The following is a 23,206-nucleotide window of genomic DNA, read 5'->3' as shown; positions in this document are numbered from 1 at the left end:
CTGTACCGGGTTCTGATAGAAACAAAAAAAATGACTGCTGAGGGCCAATGTGATTTCTGTTCATGTTAGTTTATATCCTGTTGAGATTTTTAATTGGTGAGAATTACATTGCCTGATCGCCTTGAAAACTGAAGTGCAGCATCTGGGTGATAAAATCAGGAATCTCAAAACCACTACCTGTTCTGCTTATTTCATGGACAGCTAGAGCAGCATGCTACTGGCACTGGCTACTGTTAGTGGAGTTATGGAAATGAGGTTTTAAGATAGCTCTGTAGTTGTCTGAAGTACCACAGCTGCTGTCTGCGTAATGCATTAATACAAGTTCCCTGCAGTCATTTTCTTTGAGGTTTGTGACCTGAGTGATGCCTGTCCTCCATAGTCCACCAAAGCTATAAATAACCTTTCCTAATATTTCCACATTAAATCTGAATGAGAGAGTTTAATATGTATAGTCTTGACTTGCTTCTTGTAGTTTCCCCTGGTTCTTTTTGTTGTCCTTCACTTTATGCCTTCAGCAGTCCTTCCTTGTTTTTTTTCATATGGGAGGTCTATGAGCTGTCTTAACAGTATAGTCAATTTTAAAAAAGAGGGTTCTTGTATTTACAAACAATGGTTTCATGAGAAACTGACTTCCGTCTGTCTGCAACACTGCTGCATTCTCACCAGACAGCTCACTTTAGCCCTAGATCTCCTGTTTGAGAAAGCCTTACAGTAAAACAAGGGGTACAGTAGTTAATGGGGTGAGGGGTGCCTGTAGTGCATAGGTAACTAAATACGTAAATTAATTAAATTAATAAACAACAGTTCAATTTTTTTCCTACAGTTTAGGCCAATTACATGAAGCATCTACTGCAGTGTTCAATAATTGAACTGGAGAGACAGCTAATAGAAAGCAGCAATCTCATTAACACTGAGCCAACAGCAGTTATCCTTGTATTCTGATAACTTGCTTTTAATTATTTTTGCTCAATTTGTATAATGGCCCAGAATTATTAGTTAGCTACTGGGTACATTTTACATTGCTGATAAATGCTGAACTGAGTATCTTTTTATAGAATTTTGTTTTGTTGCAAAACCAGACGACTTGAATAATTAATTATTTTCTCAGCCTGGTATGTGTTATTCGAAAGCACAGTGCGTAATGGTCTCTTTTATCTGGACTTGTATGGGAACTATTCATGGAGTATGTGCTACCTACAAACACTTGTCACAATTGAGACCAGCCTCATGCTTATTTAACATTGGCCCGTAGCTGTTGTGTTACCACTTGGTGACGGGTTTACATTCATACACTGAATACTTGTTGAGGGCCTGATACGCAAGTCCCTATCTTCTATTGCTATGCAACGTATTCCTAGAGATTCCTACTCTGCAGCAGTGTTTAAGGGAAATTCAGCTGTGTGTTGTTGCTTATGAGTATTTTTTGCTGCCTACAAGCCTTATAATATATCAAATGAAAGTTATCTGAATTTGATTAGAAAAACGGATTCTAGTAGAAACCCTATGTTCTAGCACACATGGTAGTGGTTTATATTTAGTTACATAGTGTAAATTAACAGAAATTTCAGTAAGCAGCTGTTTCATAAGACATTGATTGTGAGTCAATTCACATATTATTGTACTGTTACTAATGGGTAGCATCAAAAATCATCTATTAAGTTTAAAAGATATGACTTACACCAGTGTTAAATATTTACATCTGACCTGAAGTTAAAGGGATCTCTTATAACAGTTAGAATAATCATTTTAAGTGCATGGATTGTGTTTGCACAGCATTGCACAGTATGCAAACTTTATGCCTGCCCGAATGAAAAGGGGCTGTTTGTCTACCCCTTACTGCTCTACAACACTGGGCAGAAATACATATTGTACGCACGTCTACTAGATGAGGTGCAATTAATACATCAGCACTTGAGGTTTTATTGTACTATTCATATACTTTGCTGGTAACACATGCAGCTGCTCCTCCAGTAGCAGATTTTCCCATACAACAGATGGATTTACCAGTGAGCAGGAGGATGATGGGAAATGTAGTTTTCATAGATCCATGTGGGTACATGGGAAGCCAACTTGAGGCAGGGAATACAAATTAAAAGTTTAAAGTGGTCAAAATGTTAAAAATTAAAACAATACACACACCTTGCATAAACAGTTGTTGCAACACATGGGAGCACGTAACACAATAAAATAAAAAGGTCCTTATGTACCCTTTTAAGTTCAGCATTTTTATCAGTAATATTTTTCACAGCGAGTTAGACAAAGTGAGTATAATTTTATACAATGTTTCATCATTTTGTATTCAGTTGGTTTGCAACTTAGCTTTGATAAAATTCAACAGGCCTTCTATGACTTGCACCATTTGCTGAACTAAATTTATGCATTTTAATAGAAAAAATACGACAGTTTCTCTTAATAGTGGTTGCAGAATTTTTACTTCTAGTAAGGTTGAATTAGAGCAAGTAGCAGTTTATAAATATTTAGGCATTTTGCTGGACAGTGCTTTGTCTTTTAAAACCCATACTGATAAGGTTCAATCCAAAGTTAAATCTATAATTAGTTTCCTCATTCACAATAAATCATGTTTTACATGTTATGCTAGGTATACGCTAGTCCAGATGTCTGTTCTTCCAGTACTGGATTATGGTGATGTTGTCTACAAGATGGCCTTGAAAGCTGCTTTGGGGAAGCTTGATGCTATATACCATTCTGCTATAAGATTTATAACTGATGCTTCTCATCTTACTCATCACTGTGATCTTTATATTATGGTTGAATGGCCTTCATTGCACACTAGGCGATTGGATCATTGGCTTAGGTTAGTTTATATAATCCTGATTGGGAAAACCCCACTATATCTGTGCAACCTATTACAGTTCTCTGCTTCAGTTTACAATTTAAGATCAGATTCATTGATTAGATTGATTCTTCCCAGAGTGTCCACTATTTTGGGGTGTAATTCATTTCAGTTTGCGGCTTCTTATGACTGGAATGAATTTCAAATCAAATTAAAACTACAGAGTTTTGTTTCGGAGATGTTTTTTTATTTACTCAGAATCTGAATTCACTCTTGTCTGATACATGTGTATGTATTTGTTAATGTGTTATTTATTCATTTTTTTCTATGTTGTATTTGTTTCCTTTGTGCTGCTGTGATGTTTGCCTGTTGACCAGGTTGTCGTTATAAATGAGAATTTGTTCTCAATCTTCTTATCTGGTAAAATAACGGTTAAATGAAATTGTTGGTCCAGAGTTAACCTTCCAACGCAGCTCACCGAATTATATACTAATGCATGCTTTTGAAGGTGACACATTCTGTGGGTGGACAGTTGACACTAATAGTTGCTGCTAACAAAGAATAACATAGATACTGTATTTTGTACTTTTCTACTGCCTTTTACAGCCTAAAAGTAGTTATTATAATCTATTCCAGTTTTAACAAAGCAGTCTTTTTTGTGTTACTCACATAACCAACGTTAAATTGTTTAATTAGGCGAGAGCAGTATGATGTTTGTCATTTTTAGAATGATACAGTTGTTGGGTACTGATTTCATTAAACATCTTTACTGCACTTCCATATCTCTAAATCATTTGAGACACAACTTCAGGATTTGCAGAAATTATAGAAATATCAGACTTCAATCTCTGTATAGTAACAGATCAGATTATTCAGCTATTGCTTTAAACTGTTAACAGCAGTGTTTTTTAGGTTTGTTTTTTAATCCCCTGCATCAATGAATCTCGATACTTTCTTTACATGATATATAGTATGGTAATAGTGGTATGTATCGTCTGTATCGTGATGCATGAACAAAAGCACAACGTCGCTCAATGCAGATCACCAAATGGTTCTTCAATGAACAATAAGTGCATTTTATAGTCCATAATGAGTACCTACTCTGCCTATCATTTAATTTTTGACTTAACAAAATGGTCCATCATTAAATGATCATTTAATCCTATTATGTATCGTGATACATATTGTATCGCAACCTGTATATCGTGATACATATTGTATCGCAACCTGTATATCGTGACACATATTGTATCGTAACCTGTATATCGTAATACATATCATATCGTGATATTTATTGTGTCAGGTTATTAGTGTATCTTTACACCCCTAGTCGTAGTTCACACTTATCTAGAGAGCCGCTTATCCAGTTGTTGTGAAACTTTTTGTATTACGATTATTTAGCATAAGTTATTGAATATCAGATTCATGGGATATACGGGGGTGTCTGTCTGTCCGTACATTTGTCTATCTGTATGTCACGCTTTCATTTTTTCCATACTGTATAGCTGGAGAATCACTTTTCAAATTGCTACTTTCAAACATTTAATTGCTTATTCTAATTATATACTATTCTGAAATACAGTACTGCTGATCTGTGTCATAGTCATCAACCTTTTCATTGTGCCGATAGCTCTGATGTTGAATTTACAGTCATGGCGGGGGATATATTACTGACACTCTTGCTTTCTATGTAATGTGAATATTGGTCCTGGTGATCTACTTTCACAGTGGTGACACCTGACTGCCTGAGCTATTGAGGGTATATTTTTGGGAAATGGCACATTGGAATTTGATAACCTTTATATTTGTTCAAGTTCTTCCATAGCATTCATGTGACTCCTCTTTTTTTTTTTAAACAATGTTTCAAATAATTACAAAGTTCACCAGAAATGTAGAGGTGGAATGTAGAGCCATGCAGGCATTCCAATTATTACTAGGCTTGCCTGAGCTGTAAAAAAACTATTTTTGAATAAGGATCTTTATAATAACATCTGTATCTGAAGATAAGTGTTCTGTACTTTTCTCATGGGTGTAAAAACCCACACTGTGCTTGTTTTGATATTCATTGAGTGTCTTTGTTTCGTCTTCCCTGATGGTTTGGTACTTCCCTGGATCCCAGAGCCGATTGTGAGGAACGGCAGGCCCCCCACGTCACACAGCATGCATGCCTTTCTCCACCAGTACACCAGCTCCTTCAAGAAACCCCCCCTGAGAAGGCCACACAGTGTGATCGGTGGAAGCCTCAGCTCCTTCATGCCCATGACTAGGAATGGAAGCAGACTGGGTAAGTTTGTTGTGCAATTTCTTACACATTCTATATTTCATTGCAGTGCGACATTTTTCTTAATAATCTTGTTATTAGTCATGTACTATTATAAGTGGTCTCTTGCTGGTTGTCTTCAGTTCAGTCCCTGAAATGCTGAATAGTTTTTGCTGCTCATCTTCCTGCCGTAGTCTTCATCTACATCATGTTTCTGTTCGTTTTCTGTGCTTTTTAGCCGTCGTCTGTTTTCACAAAGTGTACAAGCCCTTTTTCATTTCCATTTCCATCCTGAAGGTATTCAAATTGGCTTGGTGAGGATAAGCAATCTTCAAAGACCATAACCTACTGTGGTCTGTAAACTGTATCCCAGCACCAGCACCAGACCGTATGCATAGCGAGTGTATTGCATTCCTCCTACCAGAGTTCTCCTGCTGCTCCACACATGCAGATATCTATAACAGTTCCAGTCTGGCCTGGAGGGTATCAGAGTGTGCTTTGCTTTGGTGAGGGGGAAATGAAAATACAGATGTGTAACATAGCTGAGGTCGACAACACATGACGGCAAGCATGCAATAAATTATATTGAATTTAGTGAGGTCTTATAATTCTTTCAATGATCTGTCTTTGTGATATCTTTTTTTTTTTTTTTTAAACCGAAATAATTTACCCAGGGGTTAGCAAACTTGTTAACAGTACACACACAGTTTATTATTCCATGCTATTTACTGTAAAGATCCGGCTCACTAGCATAGCACAAACTGTAGTTATTTTGGGGTACTTTTTCAGAACCTTTTTAATGGTGCATTACCTTATTAAAGTAATTGTAGCTAACAAAATAGTTCCTTAAATTGGCTCTGGCGCTCCTGAGGGTTAGGGAGGCCAAACTGGCAGGGACTGTTTGTCCTCATTTGCGCTACAGTGAACCCTGCTGGCCAGGCCCCCAATAAGCTCAAAGGCAGACACCTGCAGGGTTGGCCTTTGTCCTCTAGAAGTCAGTAGCTCTTCCTTAAAATCCCTCCGCCATAAACATCCCTCCGCCATACACATCCATTCTTTCTAAAGGTCTTAAATGTGCAGTTTTGAAAGGAACACATGTTATATATAGGACACATGTATTTTCATTTCAAAACATGATATCTGGCACTGCACAAGGTTAAAGAGAACTCTGTTGCTTACAAGCCATGTTTTATTAAACTGTCTTGTACTGTACTTCCTGGGTCCTTTTACCAGGAGAGTGGCATTGTCCCTGCCCCTTCACTAGCTACTGTAGTTTCCTGTCAATAACCAATCGGCTGCTTCCCCTACTGACCGACATACTTTGACCCAGAAGATGCTAGTGAGGTTAAATGACCAATTGCAAAATGGTAACCCAAGAATAAGCCATAGAAACTGAGAACTTTCTTAACCTAAAGTAGTACAGATATCCTGTTTAAAATTAAAATGCATGTATGCTGTAATATGTGTTTCCTACAATTGAGACTTATGCAGCAAACATGCAAAATGGCTTAGATTTATGGACTTATTTTGTTATCTACAATTATGTTAAACACTAGAAGTAATTTAGCTATGCATAGTCTTCTTTTCCCTCTCTATTTAAAATACAATATTGGTTTTACAAGCTTATGTTGCCATAGAAACAACATGTATAAGGAAGTTATTGCTTTTTTTGTTTTTTTTCTTCCCCCAATGGTTTTCTAAGAAAGTCTTTTGTGCTAATTGAATATAATGTACTTGCAGTGTGTTGTCATGTGACGGCAATGTTTCATTCGGGTAATTTTTAAATTTCACCTCGTCAAACGCAATAACAATACAGATTAAAAACATACCCAGTGGTGTGAATTGTGAGTGCAGAAGCCAGATGTAACCAGAGCCAAACCCTTCCCTAACTTTACTGCATTAAAGTAGCTACTGTTTCGCTTTCTGGAGTTCTGTCTGCATGATAATCCTTTTAATAGAAATGAGGTGAGAACACAAATCAGTCGGTGTCTTGCTGATCTGTAGTACAGTACGCCTCCATATTGAATGGTGCCAGGAATAGGAGGAGATTAGCAGCTACTGAGACAGGAAACTGTGGTTGCAGCTTTTGTTATTGGCAGCGTTTATTTTGTGTCTTGCACTCTTGCTCTGTCGACCAGAAGGCAATGCTGATTATGCTAGACAGGTTCTGGAGGTAGCTGCAGTAACTAGGTATTAAGATGACTACAGTATTAACGGCTTATGTGTTCCATTTGATTTGCTTGTCAGTAATCGACTCTTCCACTTAGCTTTTAATCACCTGCAGTCGTGCTGTGAGTTTTTTAGTGCTGTGCAGCAAAAATAAGTTCTCTGCTTGCATTACTGTGTGTTGTTTAATCAGTGCTTCACTGTGGGGGTGAGCTGTTTTGGCATGGCTTCAGCTAAACTTGTGTAGGTGTTACACCTACAGAACAAAGCCAATCTCTGAGCATTCGTGATGACGTTGATGTTGGAAAATTTCAGACTCCGGTCTTTGTAACAGAGCTGTGTGGGAAGCCATTTTTAAAATTTAACAAGTTAACTTCCAGTGTCAATCGAATTAAGAACAGTTATGTCATGTTCCATTGGGCAAGAGGAAAAGTATTCCTTTGACACTTTGTGGTAATTCAGAAACGTAACTTTCACTTTCTGTTCACTGAGCAAATATGAACTCCTGTCCTGTTAGAAGAGGGATAGTTTCTTTATGAAAAAAAAAAAACTTAAGCAGTTTTTCCTATTAATCAATTCAGTTGTATGTATTCAAAAATACTTGCCAACCTTTAATTATTGTGCCATGTGCAGTATATTAAGTATCCCAATTCAAAGTAACATTATGGGCACTCATTTTTAAGACATTACCTTTTTAAGCAAATTTACAAGAAGTTGCTGTTAAGTTAATCATATGCAGACCTATAAACAGTTGTGAATGATCTAATTTAGCTTGTAGAGATTTGAGTGCTGCACTTCTGTAAGGGAGAGCATGAATGCCGCCTTTCACAAAGAAAAGGGCCTTTTTGTTACCAACAAAATGGGGGGACTAAAAGTGCTGTTGTCTAAACATACCAGGCCACAGTTATGTTACAGACAGAATGTGTTCAAAAAATCCATTAACATGTACCAGCAATAATTTTATGAATAAATCATTGTATAAAGTGGAAATTTGTAGCTTTTATGATCCCTGGTGCCAAGTAAAGCAGACAGAATCTTCCCCCCAAAATAATTTGTGTAGGTTTCTGCCACGTCTCCTGTATATGTAACATGCTGTTTAATTTATTACATATTATGTCTAATAAATGAGTGCTAGAACTACTGTAACTGACAGGCTTTCAAAAATAAATTCTATACAGGGAGTCCTTGTTTGAGGGTTATGTATAGCACCATTTTTTTTTTTAGCTTGTTTTAGAAGATGACGACTGACATGGACCGAAAGAGGGGCTCGGCTGATTAGATAAGAGACAGAAATAAATGTATTCTTTTCTCTAAAGACAAAAGTGAAAAATCTGTTCATAAAACATGGCAGGCTGTGTTGGAATGAAATAAAGGGAGTGATAACGACAGGGTATGCAGTGTAGGAGGCGGTGGTGTCACTCTCCTGCAGCAGATGGTGTGCGAAGCAGAACACCAGGGTGACTATCCCATTGGGAGTCGTAATTATCTGACCTTTATGATGATCGCTATTATACTTTGAGTGCATAACATTTTCTGCCTATACTGTTCTTTTATAATCGAGTTTACAATTGTTGTTTTTATAGAAGTTTTCTTTACAATGGTGGAGATTTTATTCTGCAGCTGAAAAGCGCATCCATTTTCTTTCAGAACATGTAACCCCAGATTATGGCAAGCGTGACTGTGTCGCTTCACTGACAGGGATAGGAGCTAGATTCCATTTGCACTACAAGCAGTTATGTTACACGTGTGCTGATAGTGGGTTTATATTCTTCTCTACACTGTTTAACGTTAAAGCAGTGTGAAGGCCCTTGTGCACCGGATCCATTTCTTGGCTCATTATTATTATTATTATTATTATTATTATTATTATTATTATTATTATTATTATTATAAATGTAATGTCCAAGTATTAATTAACATGTATATACTTTTATTATTGTCCCTTGCACACTAACGTTATTGTCAAACTAGGGTAATTTTGCTATCAAAATTATTCACTTCAATGCAATTTTACGTATGTTAAATGACAGCAACAAGTAATATTTACTGTGGTTAGACAGGCTGTGTGGTCCAGTGGTTAAAGAAATGGACTTGGAACCAGGAGGTCCCCGGTTCAAATCCCACCTCAGCCACTGACTCATTGTGTGACCCTGAGCAAGTCACTTAACCTCCTTGTGCTCCGTCTTTCGGGTGAGATGTAATTGTAAGTGACTCTGCAGCTGATGCATAGTTCACACACCCTAGTCTCTGTAAGTCGCCTTGGATAAAAGCGTCTGCTAAATAAACAAATAATAATAATAATAATAGACACCTGGCCTGCATACAGTAGAAGAACTGTTTCACTAAAATGCATCCTTTTTTTCACATGTTGTCTTTGGTGTGGCTGTAATCTGATAAACAAAGTCTGGTGGTAACAATAGAAACAGTATTAATTCATTTGGCATAGCTGTAGGGCTCTTTCGTTTTCGGTTTTTATTTTTGATCACGTGACGTCCTTTTTTTTCTTTTTTTTTAGCCGCCTCCATTCAATTAAGCTCTTGGGAAAGTGTTGATTTGTGAAACCAGGTCACTTTTAGTTTTTTCTCCCGTAACTTGATTGAGACTATGATTCTGTTTCATTGATAATGCAAAAAAAAAAAAAAAAAAAAAAGGCAGCACCTTATTTAATTCAAACCAAACGCAAACAGCAAGTGAAGTTTAAATTGAGTTAATTAAATCGTGATTAAGAGGACACTCTTAACAGGTTATAACATTTTTGCAAAGATTTTAAATCCGGTAAAAGCAAGGTAACTGAACTCCTTTCTGTATTTGGTTTGAATTAAAAATAAGGCGCTGTCCTTTTTTTTTTTTTAACATTATCAATGAAACAGAATCATAGTCTCATTCAAGTTACAGGAGAAAAAAACAAAAATGATCTGGTTTCACAATTTAATGCTTTAACAAGAGTTTAAGAGTTGGTTAAATATAACTTTTAAATGGAGATCACATGACCAAAAATAAAACTGAAAACAAAGAGCCCTACCAGCAAGTTAAGTGGAGGAAGGGTCCGTTCTAATAGATGAGACACGTTTTAGGTCCTCTCTGTCTGCTTTGTTGTCATTAATCAAGCAGACAGAGAATATTTATTAATTGATTAAGTGATTATTTATTAATAGAAGAGAAAAAAGCGGTTCCTAGAAAAATCTTCCTACCACTGCTCAAGTAGTTTAAGCAGCAGCAATGGTAGAACAATACAGCCTTGTGCAAAACAGAAACAATGGAAATACCAGCAATCCTACCAACACCCATTCATGAACAAAATCATTTGGCAATCAATTGGTAACACTGTGTGGTGAAAAATCGACTGCTCCGGGCACAGTTATCAATGATTATGCTAGTTTTAAGACCCAGGATCTTGTGGAATTGAATCCTCATTTCTGACCTTTTGACTTCCCTGCTTCCAAAGCTACAATGCCAGCTTTTATACACTCAGTATACAATCTTTTTTTTTAAAAAAAAAAGGTCAGGAGTGTTAACAAACATAAGTATGAAACAACATATGTATAGACTTTAGATCCTTTAATTGCATATATTATAAAGTTAATTGTTTCCAAAATACTAAGTATTATAAAAAGGCAGCATTCTATTGTATGCCTTGCCAATAAAAATAACAAAAGGGGAAGCGAGCGGGGACTATTATGACCTTAATGTTGTGAACAGGGCTGAATTAACCTATACACAAATTACTCTATACCATAGGGCCCCCAGCAGAATTGGGGGCACCCCCGAGGGGTCGCCGTTTGTTTGGTACATTTTACAAAAACTGCATGCGGGCGGACAGGCCCACACGCACAGAAGAGAGGCGCACAGAAGCTTGCTCTTGGTTCATTTTATTATTTTATAATGGCTAGCTGTCTGATCCATATTGCATCATTTTGTGTTCTATGTTCCCAGGCATGTTTGAATGTTAATTAAAAAGATAATTAACAACAGTGAGATAATAATTATTATCACTTGCATGTGATTTCTGTTGTATAAGGCATACACAGTTTAACAAGCCTCATGCCCAGCTATGATCAGATTTAAGTTATCTAATTCAATTCCGAGACGCTTCCTCATTATTATTGATTGGTACTGAAGAAATGTGTAAATTGAAATCGAAGTAAAAGTTAGGAAATATCATCTTGCAGGTTTAACAGGTGCTGTGAAACAGCGGGCTGGAAATGTCTGCTCCGCTCCAGCAACTACCCCGCTCCGTACCTGTGCTCCATGTACAGTTGGCTCGCTCTGCTCACACCCTCTGTCCCCAAAACAGGGAATCCTTTTTCTGCCAGTAGGGAAGACTGGACGGGGCGTCCCTGCACTTATTGTCACTCTCATTTTCAGTGATTCCCAATTGAATGAAACTCAAACATATTAAGCCCAAATGACTAAGCTATTTTGCTGCCCTTGCTTTTGTTTAGACATTGTACATGAGAATCTGAAGATCGGCTCCGATGGAGAAAGTGACCAGGCGTCTGGAACATCGTCGGACGAGGTCCAGTCTCCTACGGGAGTGTGTCTGAGGAATCGAGTGCAAAGGAGGATCTCCATGGAGGTGAGCACAGCTCAATAGATACTTGATTTGGGTCCCAGGCATAACTGAAGATCTAAAAACACTGCCAGCTTCACCATGGTCTCTTGTCACATATAAACAGCTGAGTTAATTGACATAAGCAGCCAGCAGTTGTTACTGTCTGCTTTTTATGTAAACATGCCTAGTAAGTGAACAGTTGCTGCTCTTCAGTTTGGTGTCTTTAGTTGTAGCACTGTTGTGTTGTCCTGGTCAGAAAGCCGCAGATTTGAACCTTGACTTCATCTCCTGGAACCCCAGCTTGTTCCCAGCACTTGGGTGGTAATGGGTCTCATCTCTTTGTGTTCTATTTCTTCAACCAGGTGGAATAATTATGTACAATATAACCCAATTTAAACTGAGATACAATAGATTTCCTCACTTTGCACCAGTTATTTAAATTGTTTAGTTATTTTTTTTATTTATTTGTTTAAAAATAACGAGCGGTTTGCAAGCCATGGGCATGTCTTCTGTACTAAACACCTGCATCAGATTCAAATGGCAGGATACTTCAGCTTGTGTTGCGTTCATTTAGGCGCAAAGGCTATTGCTAACACTCATGCATTTTCATGAGGTTTTAAGAGACTATAAAAGTGTCAAGCGTGCTGCATGGAACGGTTTGTTTCTATTTTGATCATACTGACCTATTTTTATTTTAACTGAAGGTCATCGTGCACCTGGTGCCATTCACTTGGTGTATGAAGCAACTGATCGTGATGCTGACTAGGGCATTAACACAGATCAACACTTCTCAATCAAAAGATGCTTCAAATGAAAGGCATGAAAGAGACAAGTAATAAGGATTTTTATGCATATCAAGCTTTTGTCTTAAATTATTTATTCTTTAGTTATTACAGCTACCTTAAGTTAACAGTAAATGCCTTTGAACCAGTGTAGATGACGCAATTATTCACTTGCAGCGTTAGTAGAAAACAGTTACAGAACTGTAGTTTTACATGTAAAGTTTCCTCAATCACGCACTTGCCAGCAGCAAACCCAACCAAGGAAGGTTGCAGATACCTGTAGATTGACTAAGAATAGGCAAGAGAGGGCTCCCGAGTGGTGCTCCGCGTAGAGCGTAGGATGCGCCCTATAACCTGGAGGTCGCCAGTTTAGTCAAGGCTATTCCACAGTCGATCGTGAACGAGAGCTCCAAAGGGGCGGCGCACAATTTTCCGAGTGTCGTCCGGGTGGGGAGGGCTTAGGTCGGCCAGGGTGTTCTCAGCTCACCGCGCACCAGCGACCCCTGTAGACTGGCCGGGGTGCCTGCGGGCTTGCCTGTAAGCTGCCCAGAGCTGTGTTGTCCTCCGACGCTGTAGCTCTGAGGTAGCTGCATGGCGGGCCTGTGGCGTGAAAAAAAAGCAGTCGGCTGACGGCACGTGTTTCGGAGGACAGCGTGTGTTCGTCTTCGCCGCTCCCGAGTCAGCACAGGGGTGTTAGCGGTGAGTTGAGCCTAAAATAATGCAATTGGCTATTTCAAATTGAGAGAAAAAATTGGATAAAGATCAATTGGAGACTATTAAAACGCCCTGCCATGTATAAATAAATTACAATTGTAATTGTCCTATGTTGGAGACATTAGATGTATGCTTGGTATGTGACAGCTGTCCTGACAGCATGTGGTGGTTGTCTCCTGGATGAAGCCTGATGTATCAAGTGTTCTGTGGGTTGTGAGCAGCAAGTTTGTTCCCTTTTAATTAGGAATTAGCACTTCTAAAGCTCAAGATGGATTAACATCTTGCATCGGTTCTCCTTGGAGACGCACCACGCCATGCCACGCCATACCACACCATTGAACTTGAAGCTTTATTGTTGCTACCAGCACACCAGTGTAGTTCATATCTCAGGCCTGAAAACTTCACTAGTAGCCTGCTTAGAAGTTGAACCATGCACAAGCAAAAGTGCCCTTGGTTAGAATCTATGTAAGAACATAAGAAAGGTTACAAATGAGGAGGCCATTCGGCCATCTTGCTTGTTGGGTTGTTAGTAGCTTATTGGTTCCAGACTCCCACAATTTCTGTGTTAAAAAAAAAAAAAAAAGGTGCCTATTCTGAATGCCCCTTTATCTAATCTCCATTTGTGACCCCTGGTCCTTGTTTCTTTTTTCAGGTCAAAAAAGTTCCCTGGGTCGACATTGTCAATAGCTTTTTAGAATTCTGAATGCTAATATCCTTTTTGTAGCGAGGTGACCAGAACTGAACACAATATTCTAGATGAGGTCTTACTGATGCATTGTAAAGTTTTAACATTACTTCCCTTGATGGCCTTTTCTATAGCTTCCCCACTTTGTCTAGATGAAGACATTTCTGAGTCAACATAAACTCTTAGATCTTTTTCATAGATTCCTTCTTCAATTTCAGTATCTCCCATATGGTATTTATAACAAACATTTTTATTGTCTGTGTGCAGTACCTTACACTTTTGTATAAAATGTCATTTGCCATGTGTCTGCCCAGTTCTGAATGCTGTCTAGATCATTTTGAATGACCTTTGCTGCTGCAACAGTGTTTGCCACTCCTCCTATTTTTTTGTCGTCTGCAAATTTAACAAGTTTGCTTACTATACTAGAATCTGTCAATGTAGATTAGGAAGAGCTAATACTGATCCCTGTAGCAGACCACTGGTTACCTCGCTCCATTTTGAGGTTTCTCCTCTAATCAGTACTTTTCTGTTTTCTACATGTTAACCACTCCCTAATCCATGTGCATGCATTTCCTTGAATCCCTGCTGCGTTCAGTTTGAAAATTCCTCGTTTACGCAGGACTTTGTCAAAAGCTTTCTGGAAATCTAAGTAAACCATGTCATAGGCTTTGCAATTATCCATTGTTGGATGTTGCATCCTCAAAAAAGTCAGGCAGGTTAGTTAGACACGATCTCCCTTTCCTAATGCCATGCTGACTGTCTCCCAGGATACTGTTACAATATAGGTAATTTTCCATTTTGGATCTTATTATCATTTCCGTAAGTTTACATATAACAGAAGGTCAGGCTTATTGGTCTGTAGTTACCTGGTTCGGTTTTGTCTCCCTTTTTGTGGCTCTATTACATTTGCAATTCTCCAGTCTTTCGGTACAACCACTGTCTCAAGAGAATGTTGCATGATCTTAGTTAGTGGTTTGTAAATAACTTCTTTCATTTCTTTGAGTTATTGGGAGGATCTCATCTGGCCCAGGGGATTTGTTTATTTTAAGAGCTCCTAGGCCCTTTGACACCTCTGCCTGTTATGCTAAAGTTATTTAAAACTGAATAGGAACAGGTCGTACAGGTATGTACTGTGAAATACAATGAAGGCGTTTATCAGGAGTTTATCAAATGGCATTTTCATTTCCTTTCTTGATATTCCTAGAAGTCTGAAGGCCTGATCTTGATGAGTGGGTAAACCTCTAACACTAGGGCAAAACTTGTTTGCCCCTGATTTTGAGCAAGCTGTTTATGATTATGAATATAATGAAACACTGCAATCACATATGCAAAATGTGTTCAATGAAGGTAAATATTTAAAAACACTGCATTATCAAATGGTGCTGTGGCAAAAGAGCAATTTTTTCACCAAGATTACAGCAAAGACATTGTTTTCTTAAAGGGAATGTTACTTGCTTTTTATTTGCTATCAGATTTTCTTTATTGGACAGAGCAAACGTAATTTAGCACTTTGCCCTCTACGTTTGCGTTCCATCGAAATTGGGCCCCGAGTTTACTCAGTTACTCTATTTAGGCTTTCTATCCCAAGTTCAGCTTGTAGATTGAGGGCATGTCCAGAAAAAACAAAGGGCAATTCAAAGCAATCTGAAGCAATGCTGTTCATGATGCAAGTAATTAACCTGTATGAAAACTTTACCTGTGTGCTACAGGTAACGATTCATCTGTCACATGTCATCGTGTACAGCTGAATATCCTCAGATACAACATGAGGCATCTTTTTAAAGTACTTAATCCTTTTTTTGTGTACAGTTCTTTTGAGAATTCAGCACACAAGGTGACAACTAGAGCAGCAAAATCCATGGTAAAATAAAATTGGTAGATTTAAAGGCAAGCACTACTCTACATCAAACCTGAAAAAACAGTGGAAAGAGAGCATTGTGTGTTCTCTGCTTACACTTTACTATTGATAAATTAAAAGGTATATATCATTTAAAAAGTGTCAATGAAGACTGAGGGAAAACACAGTTGTAATTTAAGAATTACTATACCTGTTATTTTTGCAATGCAGTTACACAAATGGCATTATGTTTCAGCACGTCCAGTCTCAATTGATTCTGCTATTTTTAGTTTGGTAACGTGTGATATAAATGTATATGGTAACCATAGTAATTTTCATTGGCTTCCAAGAACTACTCACGTAGCTTTTACTTCTTTCGAACAATAAATCCTAAATAAAGTCTTCTAGATTTTCTAAAAAGGCGTGACAATATTTGTGGTTGCAAGTGTAGTCCAACACACACAGCTGGAACACTGACATTTTAAATGTTCCTTACAAATCCTATGTTAATTTTACTGCAAATACATTGTATAAATCATATCTGGTAAACACACCTACTGCAGTGTTTTATGTTATGCACCAATTTGAGGTTGCAACTACTTTAACTGTGCACTACAATCGAGTTTTGATTTTGTGTACTGACAAACAGGTTTTGTTTACTGACAGAATACTAATTTGGTGTAAAAGGGATAGGGCTAGCGTATCAATGGGTTTGGTGTCATTGTTTAGACTCTCCAGATGAATGTGTTCATTTACAGTAGCATTACTAATCACTTTTTGAAGCTGCTTGCCGAAATGACTCCTTACTTCTGTAAACGGGGCTGCCATTTCTCCTATTTTTCATTGGAGCAGTCTCTGTGGGTGTTAATGTTGGGACACTGTGGTTATCTTATCCTGATAATTCCTCTCAGTACAGCACAGAAAGATCCCCGTCAGAAGATAATGCTAGGTGCTTTTTTGTTTTGTAAGTGAATTGGCTGATAATCAAAAGAAGCTTACTGTAGCACTGCTGGTAATCCTAATTGGAGTAGCAAATCTCTAACTGCATCACCACAAAAGGGTGCTCTGTGCTTGCTTGATAGCTACTGCCCTCTGGTGACTAACATTATGCATCGGCAGCTGGGAATAGCCACATGTGTCTGGTAATAATACTGCCATAACAGTAACATTAATACTGCAGTGATTTGTCTATAGAGAGATGCTGTGTGATTTTACAGCCATGTAGATTACAGGAATACTACTTTTAGCGCAGGATTGGTGGAGTGCGGATTTCACAGCACAGAGCACACCTACGCTGTTTTACAGTCGTTGGATAAAGGGAGTTGGGTATTAGAGGGCTCTTGTACTTCAGCTTGAATGACGTGAATGTCTTTCAGATGGCATGTTTTAAAACTAATACAATGATATAGTAAATACCAAAGAGCCACAGATTGAGATACTGACCTACCACCCGGTACGTATTAACATGTGGCATGGAAGCGCCGAGATACTCATGTTGTATTGAAGGCATCTTCACTATAGGCATTGTGACAGGCAAAAATTGTCAAAAAACTGAAGTTAAGGAACAAGAAAGCAAGTTTGCAATCCCAGAATAAGTATTTATTTATATCCATTTGTGATAGTGTATTTATGTTGCGTCAGTGTCATTTGATGTCCAATTTTGAAATACTGTCAGCCACCTTGTACCAGAACAACCAACATAACACGTTGCCACACCAGTGGCCGGAGTGGACACATGCTGTATGCTGACAGCCAGTGAGAAAGCATGTGCACAGAAGAGGCTGGTACACATTTCAGCAGCTGTATTGGGACGTGAGCAGGTCTGCAGCTCACTACAGGACCCACTGATCAAGCTGCACCAGCAGTTTATAAAGGCAACAGCGGTTCACAAAGATCGTCTCTGTCAGTTCATTGGGTTGTGCAACTTTAATTTCTGTGAAGGAAGTTCAGTTTCTAAAGAAACAGTTGTACAGTTACAGATAAACACCATAACTGAAATACTTTCTGTTGTGTTCTGCTAATAAGAGTTTTGCCCATTTTCCGTTGCACTCCTGTAGATCCAATAGGTCGAGTGGTCTTAATATAGTAGACGGTTTGTAAAAGCAGTTGTTGGGTGTTTTTTTTTTTTTTCTATTTACTCATTACAGTGGTTTTTATGCACTTAAAGTATTGTACCTTGCTTTATGGCTTAGCCGGATAATCTTGGACCCTGCGTGACGTGCCCTCCTTCTAATCTTGCTGTTCTGAAGTTGTATCTTGTCAGACACTGATGGATCTCAGTCTAGTGTTAGTCACACATGGAGAGGATGTATAAGTGCGCCTCGGCACATGCCCATGGCAACTGGGGTGCCTTGCTGATTCAAGCTAAAAGGGCCCTGATGGCTGAGTGATGCCATTCTCATGCACACAGAAGCTTGGATCAATTTGATTAGAGGAGTTGAAGATGATCTGGACATTAAAACTTACTCTGCTTGTAAAGTAACCTTCAATGGAGGAAATTGTGCAGAAAGCATTTTGGTGGCATGTCGGAAAGCATCATATAAGCTGACTGGAGTTCATGTACTCCTAGTTTAGCAGTGCTGTTTAATTTAGGTTGAAATTCACTCAATCATATTACATTTTCAAAAAGGTTTAATGAAGACATTTAAAATCGTATCCTTGTTCTAAATGAACCGGCATAGCATTTAGGATTACGTTCATCCACTCAGTCTGGAAATTAGACATTTCTAAATATAACAGAACCACATATACCATAAGTGATTTAAAGACTTTTTTTTTTTTCATTGTAATGTTTTTATGTGAACTTGCTCAATCCAAAATAAGCCACTATGTGAGAGATTTCCAAATGCAAATTTCTAACTGTTCATCTACCAAACATCTCGGCACCGTTTTGGGTTGGTTGTTACTGTTATAGTTTGTTTTCTAGTTAACATTAACAATAAAATTAATCCTATAATATTCTAGATTAAAAGTGCTTAATACCTTTCATTTTGGCTGAAAGGTAACTATAACAGTGTTGGAGAATCTGTAGAAGCAGTCTGCTAAACTACACCATGTGCCGTGTTTCAAAATGGAAACATTTTGTTTTCCTTATTTACATTGTCATGTTTATTCAAATGTTTTGTATCCATTTTAAACTTACCAACTTCCTTCCCAGATTCTAGTTCCTGTAATTAAATTGCTGTACACAGGTCTTATGTGAAAACTACCGGTAAACAAATTAACATAATGCTTTGCTTACGCTGACAGAGAGAGGTTTTTGGTCTTTAAGATGCTTGTTGTATTTCTTTACCAGTAATACCATAATAATTACTCTACGATTCTAGTTACAGTAGCTAGGCTGTCTAAAGCCTGACCAGAAAATTGTATGCAAAAAAAGGTGATTAATTAAGAACTGCTTAAAGTGAAGGATGTTGTTGCTCAAGTACTTGATTAAAAGCAGCCTTCATTTGAAAATGTAATAACAGGCACTTCTGGCTTGACAAGTGTTGTTTAATATACATGTGCTTGTCTGTGCTTGCTAGGACCTCAACAAGCGTCTGTCGCTGCCTGCAGACATTAGGATACCAGACGGGTATCTGGAGAAGCTGCAGCTGAACAGCCCACAATTCGACCAGCCAATGAGTAGGCGGTCTCGCAGAGCATCACTGGTGAGTCTGTCTCCATGGCACTCTGTGAAGATTAACCTGTCTGCTACTGTGGTGGCATTTCACTGACACAGGTAACGCAGCACAGCACAGCTCAGTGTTGCATACTGCGTAGGCCTCAAATTAATTTAACAATATAGTAATAAAAACTGTTTGTTTAAAAAAAAAAAAAAAAAAAAAAAGTAGGTTTATTACTCGTTTCTGTTTGGACGGCAGTTCTCTATGCCTGATTTATGTGTTAGTTTTTTTAGCAACCCAATTATTTGTTGCGTTAGGACAGTTGGATTCATGTCATCTTGGATATGCAGTCAGCTGTTTTAATCAGTACAAAAGGGGGGTATTTTAATGATCTACAGTAAGCAGCTGTGACCCTAAATAATCTCTTACCTTTTAACGGTATTAACTGTGAGGTTTTCCAAAAGGGACATTTTATTGCTTCCCCTTTATTAAAGTGGTCTGTTTGGCATTATGAATGACAGTAATCCTATTAAAGCCATGTCTCTTTCTTTTGTGTTTGTAGTCTGAAATTGGATTCGGAAAGCTCGAGACCTACATCAAGTTGGACAAACTGGGAGAGGTCAGTCGCTGGGTTTTATTAGTTTCTCTGTTTTGAATTTGTACTGTACACAGTTTACAGCCTTTGCTTTTCTGATGCAGTCTTTGTAACAGTTTGTGTTTCTCCTGTTTTAACCTTGTCTTCAAGATCATTGTGAATGGTGCAGTTATGTTCCTCTTATAATGATTGTTGTTTTTTTTGTTTTTTTTTCTTTTGCATTTTTAGGGAACTTATGCAACTGTTTTTAAGGGTAGGAGTAAACTGACAGACAACCTGGTAGCACTAAAGGAGATCAGACTGGAACATGAAGAGGGAGCACCCTGCACAGCTATCCGAGAAGGTAAAGGAAACTGTTGTACATGTATTTGTGTGGTTGGTGAGACGTGGTACAAACGTCCCCTCATTAAAGTTGAAGGTGTCTGAGAGTAACTTGGTTGAATACATCATTTGGAGGCTGAAAATGAGTGCACAGAGCAAGATTTTCATTCACACACACAAACTGAGGGTGCCAGCTTAAAACAAAAATAACTCCACAGGGTCATTTAGAATCCCATTTGTCACCCTGCAGTACAAACCCACTCTGAGTCTGGACGAGTTGTTAAAAATCCCCTCCACTGTGTAGACACGCAAATTTTTAACTGCTTTGTAAACAAGCCAGATAAACAGATTTTCCCTTCTCTTCAAAGCGTTTTAAGTGTTATATAATATAATGCCAAATCTGACAAATGGAGCTGAAGTGCAACAAGGGTAGCGCTTTCCTAAATCCATCTGACGTAAATCAGTGCTTTATGGTTGGACATTAAAGCCACTTTTAAAACTAAAAACCCTTTAGTGTCCAGATTATGATACCATTTTAAAATTAAATAATTTTTCAAATGAAATTAATTCGTTGATGGAAAAAAAAATAGTGTTTATTTTGTGAATGGAATTGAAAATATTTCTAGTGCATAAACTAATGTCATTTTTTTTCTTTTGCAGTGTCGTTACTTAAAGATCTGAAGCATGCGAACATCGTCACCTTACATGATATCATTCACACGGACAAATCGTTGACACTAGTCTTTGAATACCTGGTAAGGGCTATTCGTTCTGAGAGCATCATGAGGAAGCAATGACATGTTTGGGAAGTGGGATGACATGCTTGTGAATCGAGATGTTGCTATTGATTATTAGTCTAAGAACAGCTTCACAGTAACGTGTGTGTGTGTGTGTGTGTGTGTGTGTGAGAGTGTGTGTGTGTGTGTGCTTTTATTAGGTAGTTTGTGTCTTTTTCAGTCCTCCTCCCCCCCCTCCAAACAGCTTTAGATAGTTGCAATTATCAAATTGTGTATATTTAACTGTTCTCAGATGTGTATGGACACACACATGATAGTTTGATGCCAAAATGTGCACACAGTTAAAAATACTATTATGAATAAATACTAAAAATAAAAAAACTGTACTATTCTATTTTTACTTAATGCATTTCTTAAAGCCTGTGGATGCCCCTATGAGATAATTGATCATTTATATTATGGTAGAATGATTATGTTAAATGATATGTCAAATTTATGTCCATATTTATAGGATAAGGATCTGAAGCAATACATGGATGACTGTGGAAACATTATGAGTATGCACAATGTAAAGGTAAGCATTAATACCTACAGAAAGGTGTTGTTTTTTTTTTTTCTCAGTAGCATAGCCTCAGTTCCTGTATTGCATAGCAATTAAACCCCTGTTTTCTAAAAGCTTTTCATGTTATAAAACTGTGTGGGCTTCAATAAAGATGTTGTCTGGTACCTAATTAGCCTACCTGCTAACAGATAAGTACTGAGAGCATCTTAATTGTGCTGCCAGCCTGGAATAGTTTTTTAAAGGTTGTTTTTCTGATGTTGTTTTTTCAGTGTTTTTCCTCTTGCCTTTCAAGTGATTAGAATGCTAATGTAACCAAGGTAGACTGTCGCCCGAGTACCAAATTTGGTGATTATTATTATTATTATTTATTTCTTAGCAGACGCCCTTATCCAGGGCGACTTACAATCGTAAAGCAAAAACATTTCAAGCGTTACAATACAAGTAATACAATAAGAGCAAGAAATACAATAACTTTTGTTCAAGTAAAGTACAAGTTTGACAAACCACAATTCAATAATACAGCAGGTAATAGTGATAGTTACATCAGGATATGATTAAATAGTGATAGTTACATCAGGATGTGATTAAATACAAAGTACTACAGGTTAAAAACTTGGCAGATTACAGTATTCTGAAGTACAGGATTAAATGCAGTAAAATAGGGGCTGATAAGAGCAAAATAAAGCACATTTACATGAAGGGTGATAGTGTCCCAGGATACAAACAGAGGAGTTCTACAGGTGCTCTTTGAAGAGGTGAGTCTTAAGGAGGCGCCGGAATGTGGTCAGGGACTGGGCAGTCCTGACATCTGTAGGAAGGTCATTCCACCACTGCGGAGCAAGGGTGGAGAAGGAGCGGGCTTTGGAGGCAGGGGAGCGTAGCGGTGGTAGAGCTAGTCTTCTAGTGCAGGCGGAGCGGAGAGGTCGAGTGGGGGTGTAGGGAGAGATGAGGGTCTGGAGGTAGCTGGGTGCAGACTGGTCAAGGCATCTGTAGGCTAGTACAAGAGTCTTGAACTGGATGCGAGCGGTGATCAGGAGCCAGTGGAGCGAGCGGAGTAGTGGAGTAGCGTGGGCGAAGCGAGGCAGAGAGAACACCAGGCGGGCAGCAGAGTTCTGGATGAGCTGGAGCGGACGGGTGGCGGACGCAGGGAGGCCAGCCAGGAGGGAGTTGCAGTATACTAGGCGGGAGAGTACCAGGGCCTGGACCAGGAGCTGGGTAGCATAGTTGGTGAGGAAGGGTTGGATTCTTCGAATGTTGCTCAGGAAGAATATGCAAGTGTGTGCCAGAGTGGAGATGTGCTGGGAATAAGAGAGGCAGGGGTCCAGGGTGACTCCAAGGTTCTTAGCTGAGGAAGAGGGAGAGAGTGTGGTAGATTCCAGAGGAACAGAGATGGAGAGATCAGAGGAGGGGGAGGAGGAGGGAAAGAAAAGTTGGTCAGATTTAGAGAGGTTGAGTTTGAGGTGATGCAAGTGTATCCAGGAGGAAATAGCAGACAGACAGGTGATGAACCTCAACCCCTGGTAGAGATACTTTTTTATGTGTTTTTGGGACAGACAAGGTCCTAATACATCCTTCTAGCATGGGTACGTCATTGGC

General features: G+C 38.5%; 1 protein-coding gene across 2 annotated transcripts in view; it reads left to right on the top strand.

Moving 5' to 3' along the window:
* LOC117415439 (cyclin-dependent kinase 17) overlaps positions 1–23,206 on the top strand; it is a 77,964-nt gene that overhangs the window by 47,409 nt on the left and 7,349 nt on the right. For both annotated transcript variants that reach the window (XR_009329183.1, XM_034025783.3), the window contains exons 3-9: positions 4,914–5,078; positions 11,663–11,796; positions 19,315–19,440; positions 19,958–20,014; positions 20,219–20,333; positions 20,972–21,066; positions 21,560–21,622. Coding sequence is in view for 1 of the 2 variants with exons in the window: in XM_034025783.3 (XP_033881674.1) it covers positions 4,914–5,078; positions 11,663–11,796; positions 19,315–19,440; positions 19,958–20,014; positions 20,219–20,333; positions 20,972–21,066; positions 21,560–21,622 (755 nt within the window). In the remaining variant the exon portion in view is untranslated. The remainder of the gene's footprint in view (positions 1–4,913; positions 5,079–11,662; positions 11,797–19,314; positions 19,441–19,957; positions 20,015–20,218; positions 20,334–20,971; positions 21,067–21,559; positions 21,623–23,206) is intronic.

This window comes from Acipenser ruthenus, chromosome 7, assembly GCF_902713425.1.
Source record: "Acipenser ruthenus chromosome 7, fAciRut3.2 maternal haplotype, whole genome shotgun sequence".
Lineage (NCBI taxonomy): Eukaryota > Metazoa > Chordata > Actinopteri > Acipenseriformes > Acipenseridae > Acipenser > Acipenser ruthenus.
The sequence above is the reverse complement of the archived record's forward strand: the minus strand, read 5'-3'. Positions and strand labels throughout refer to the sequence as shown.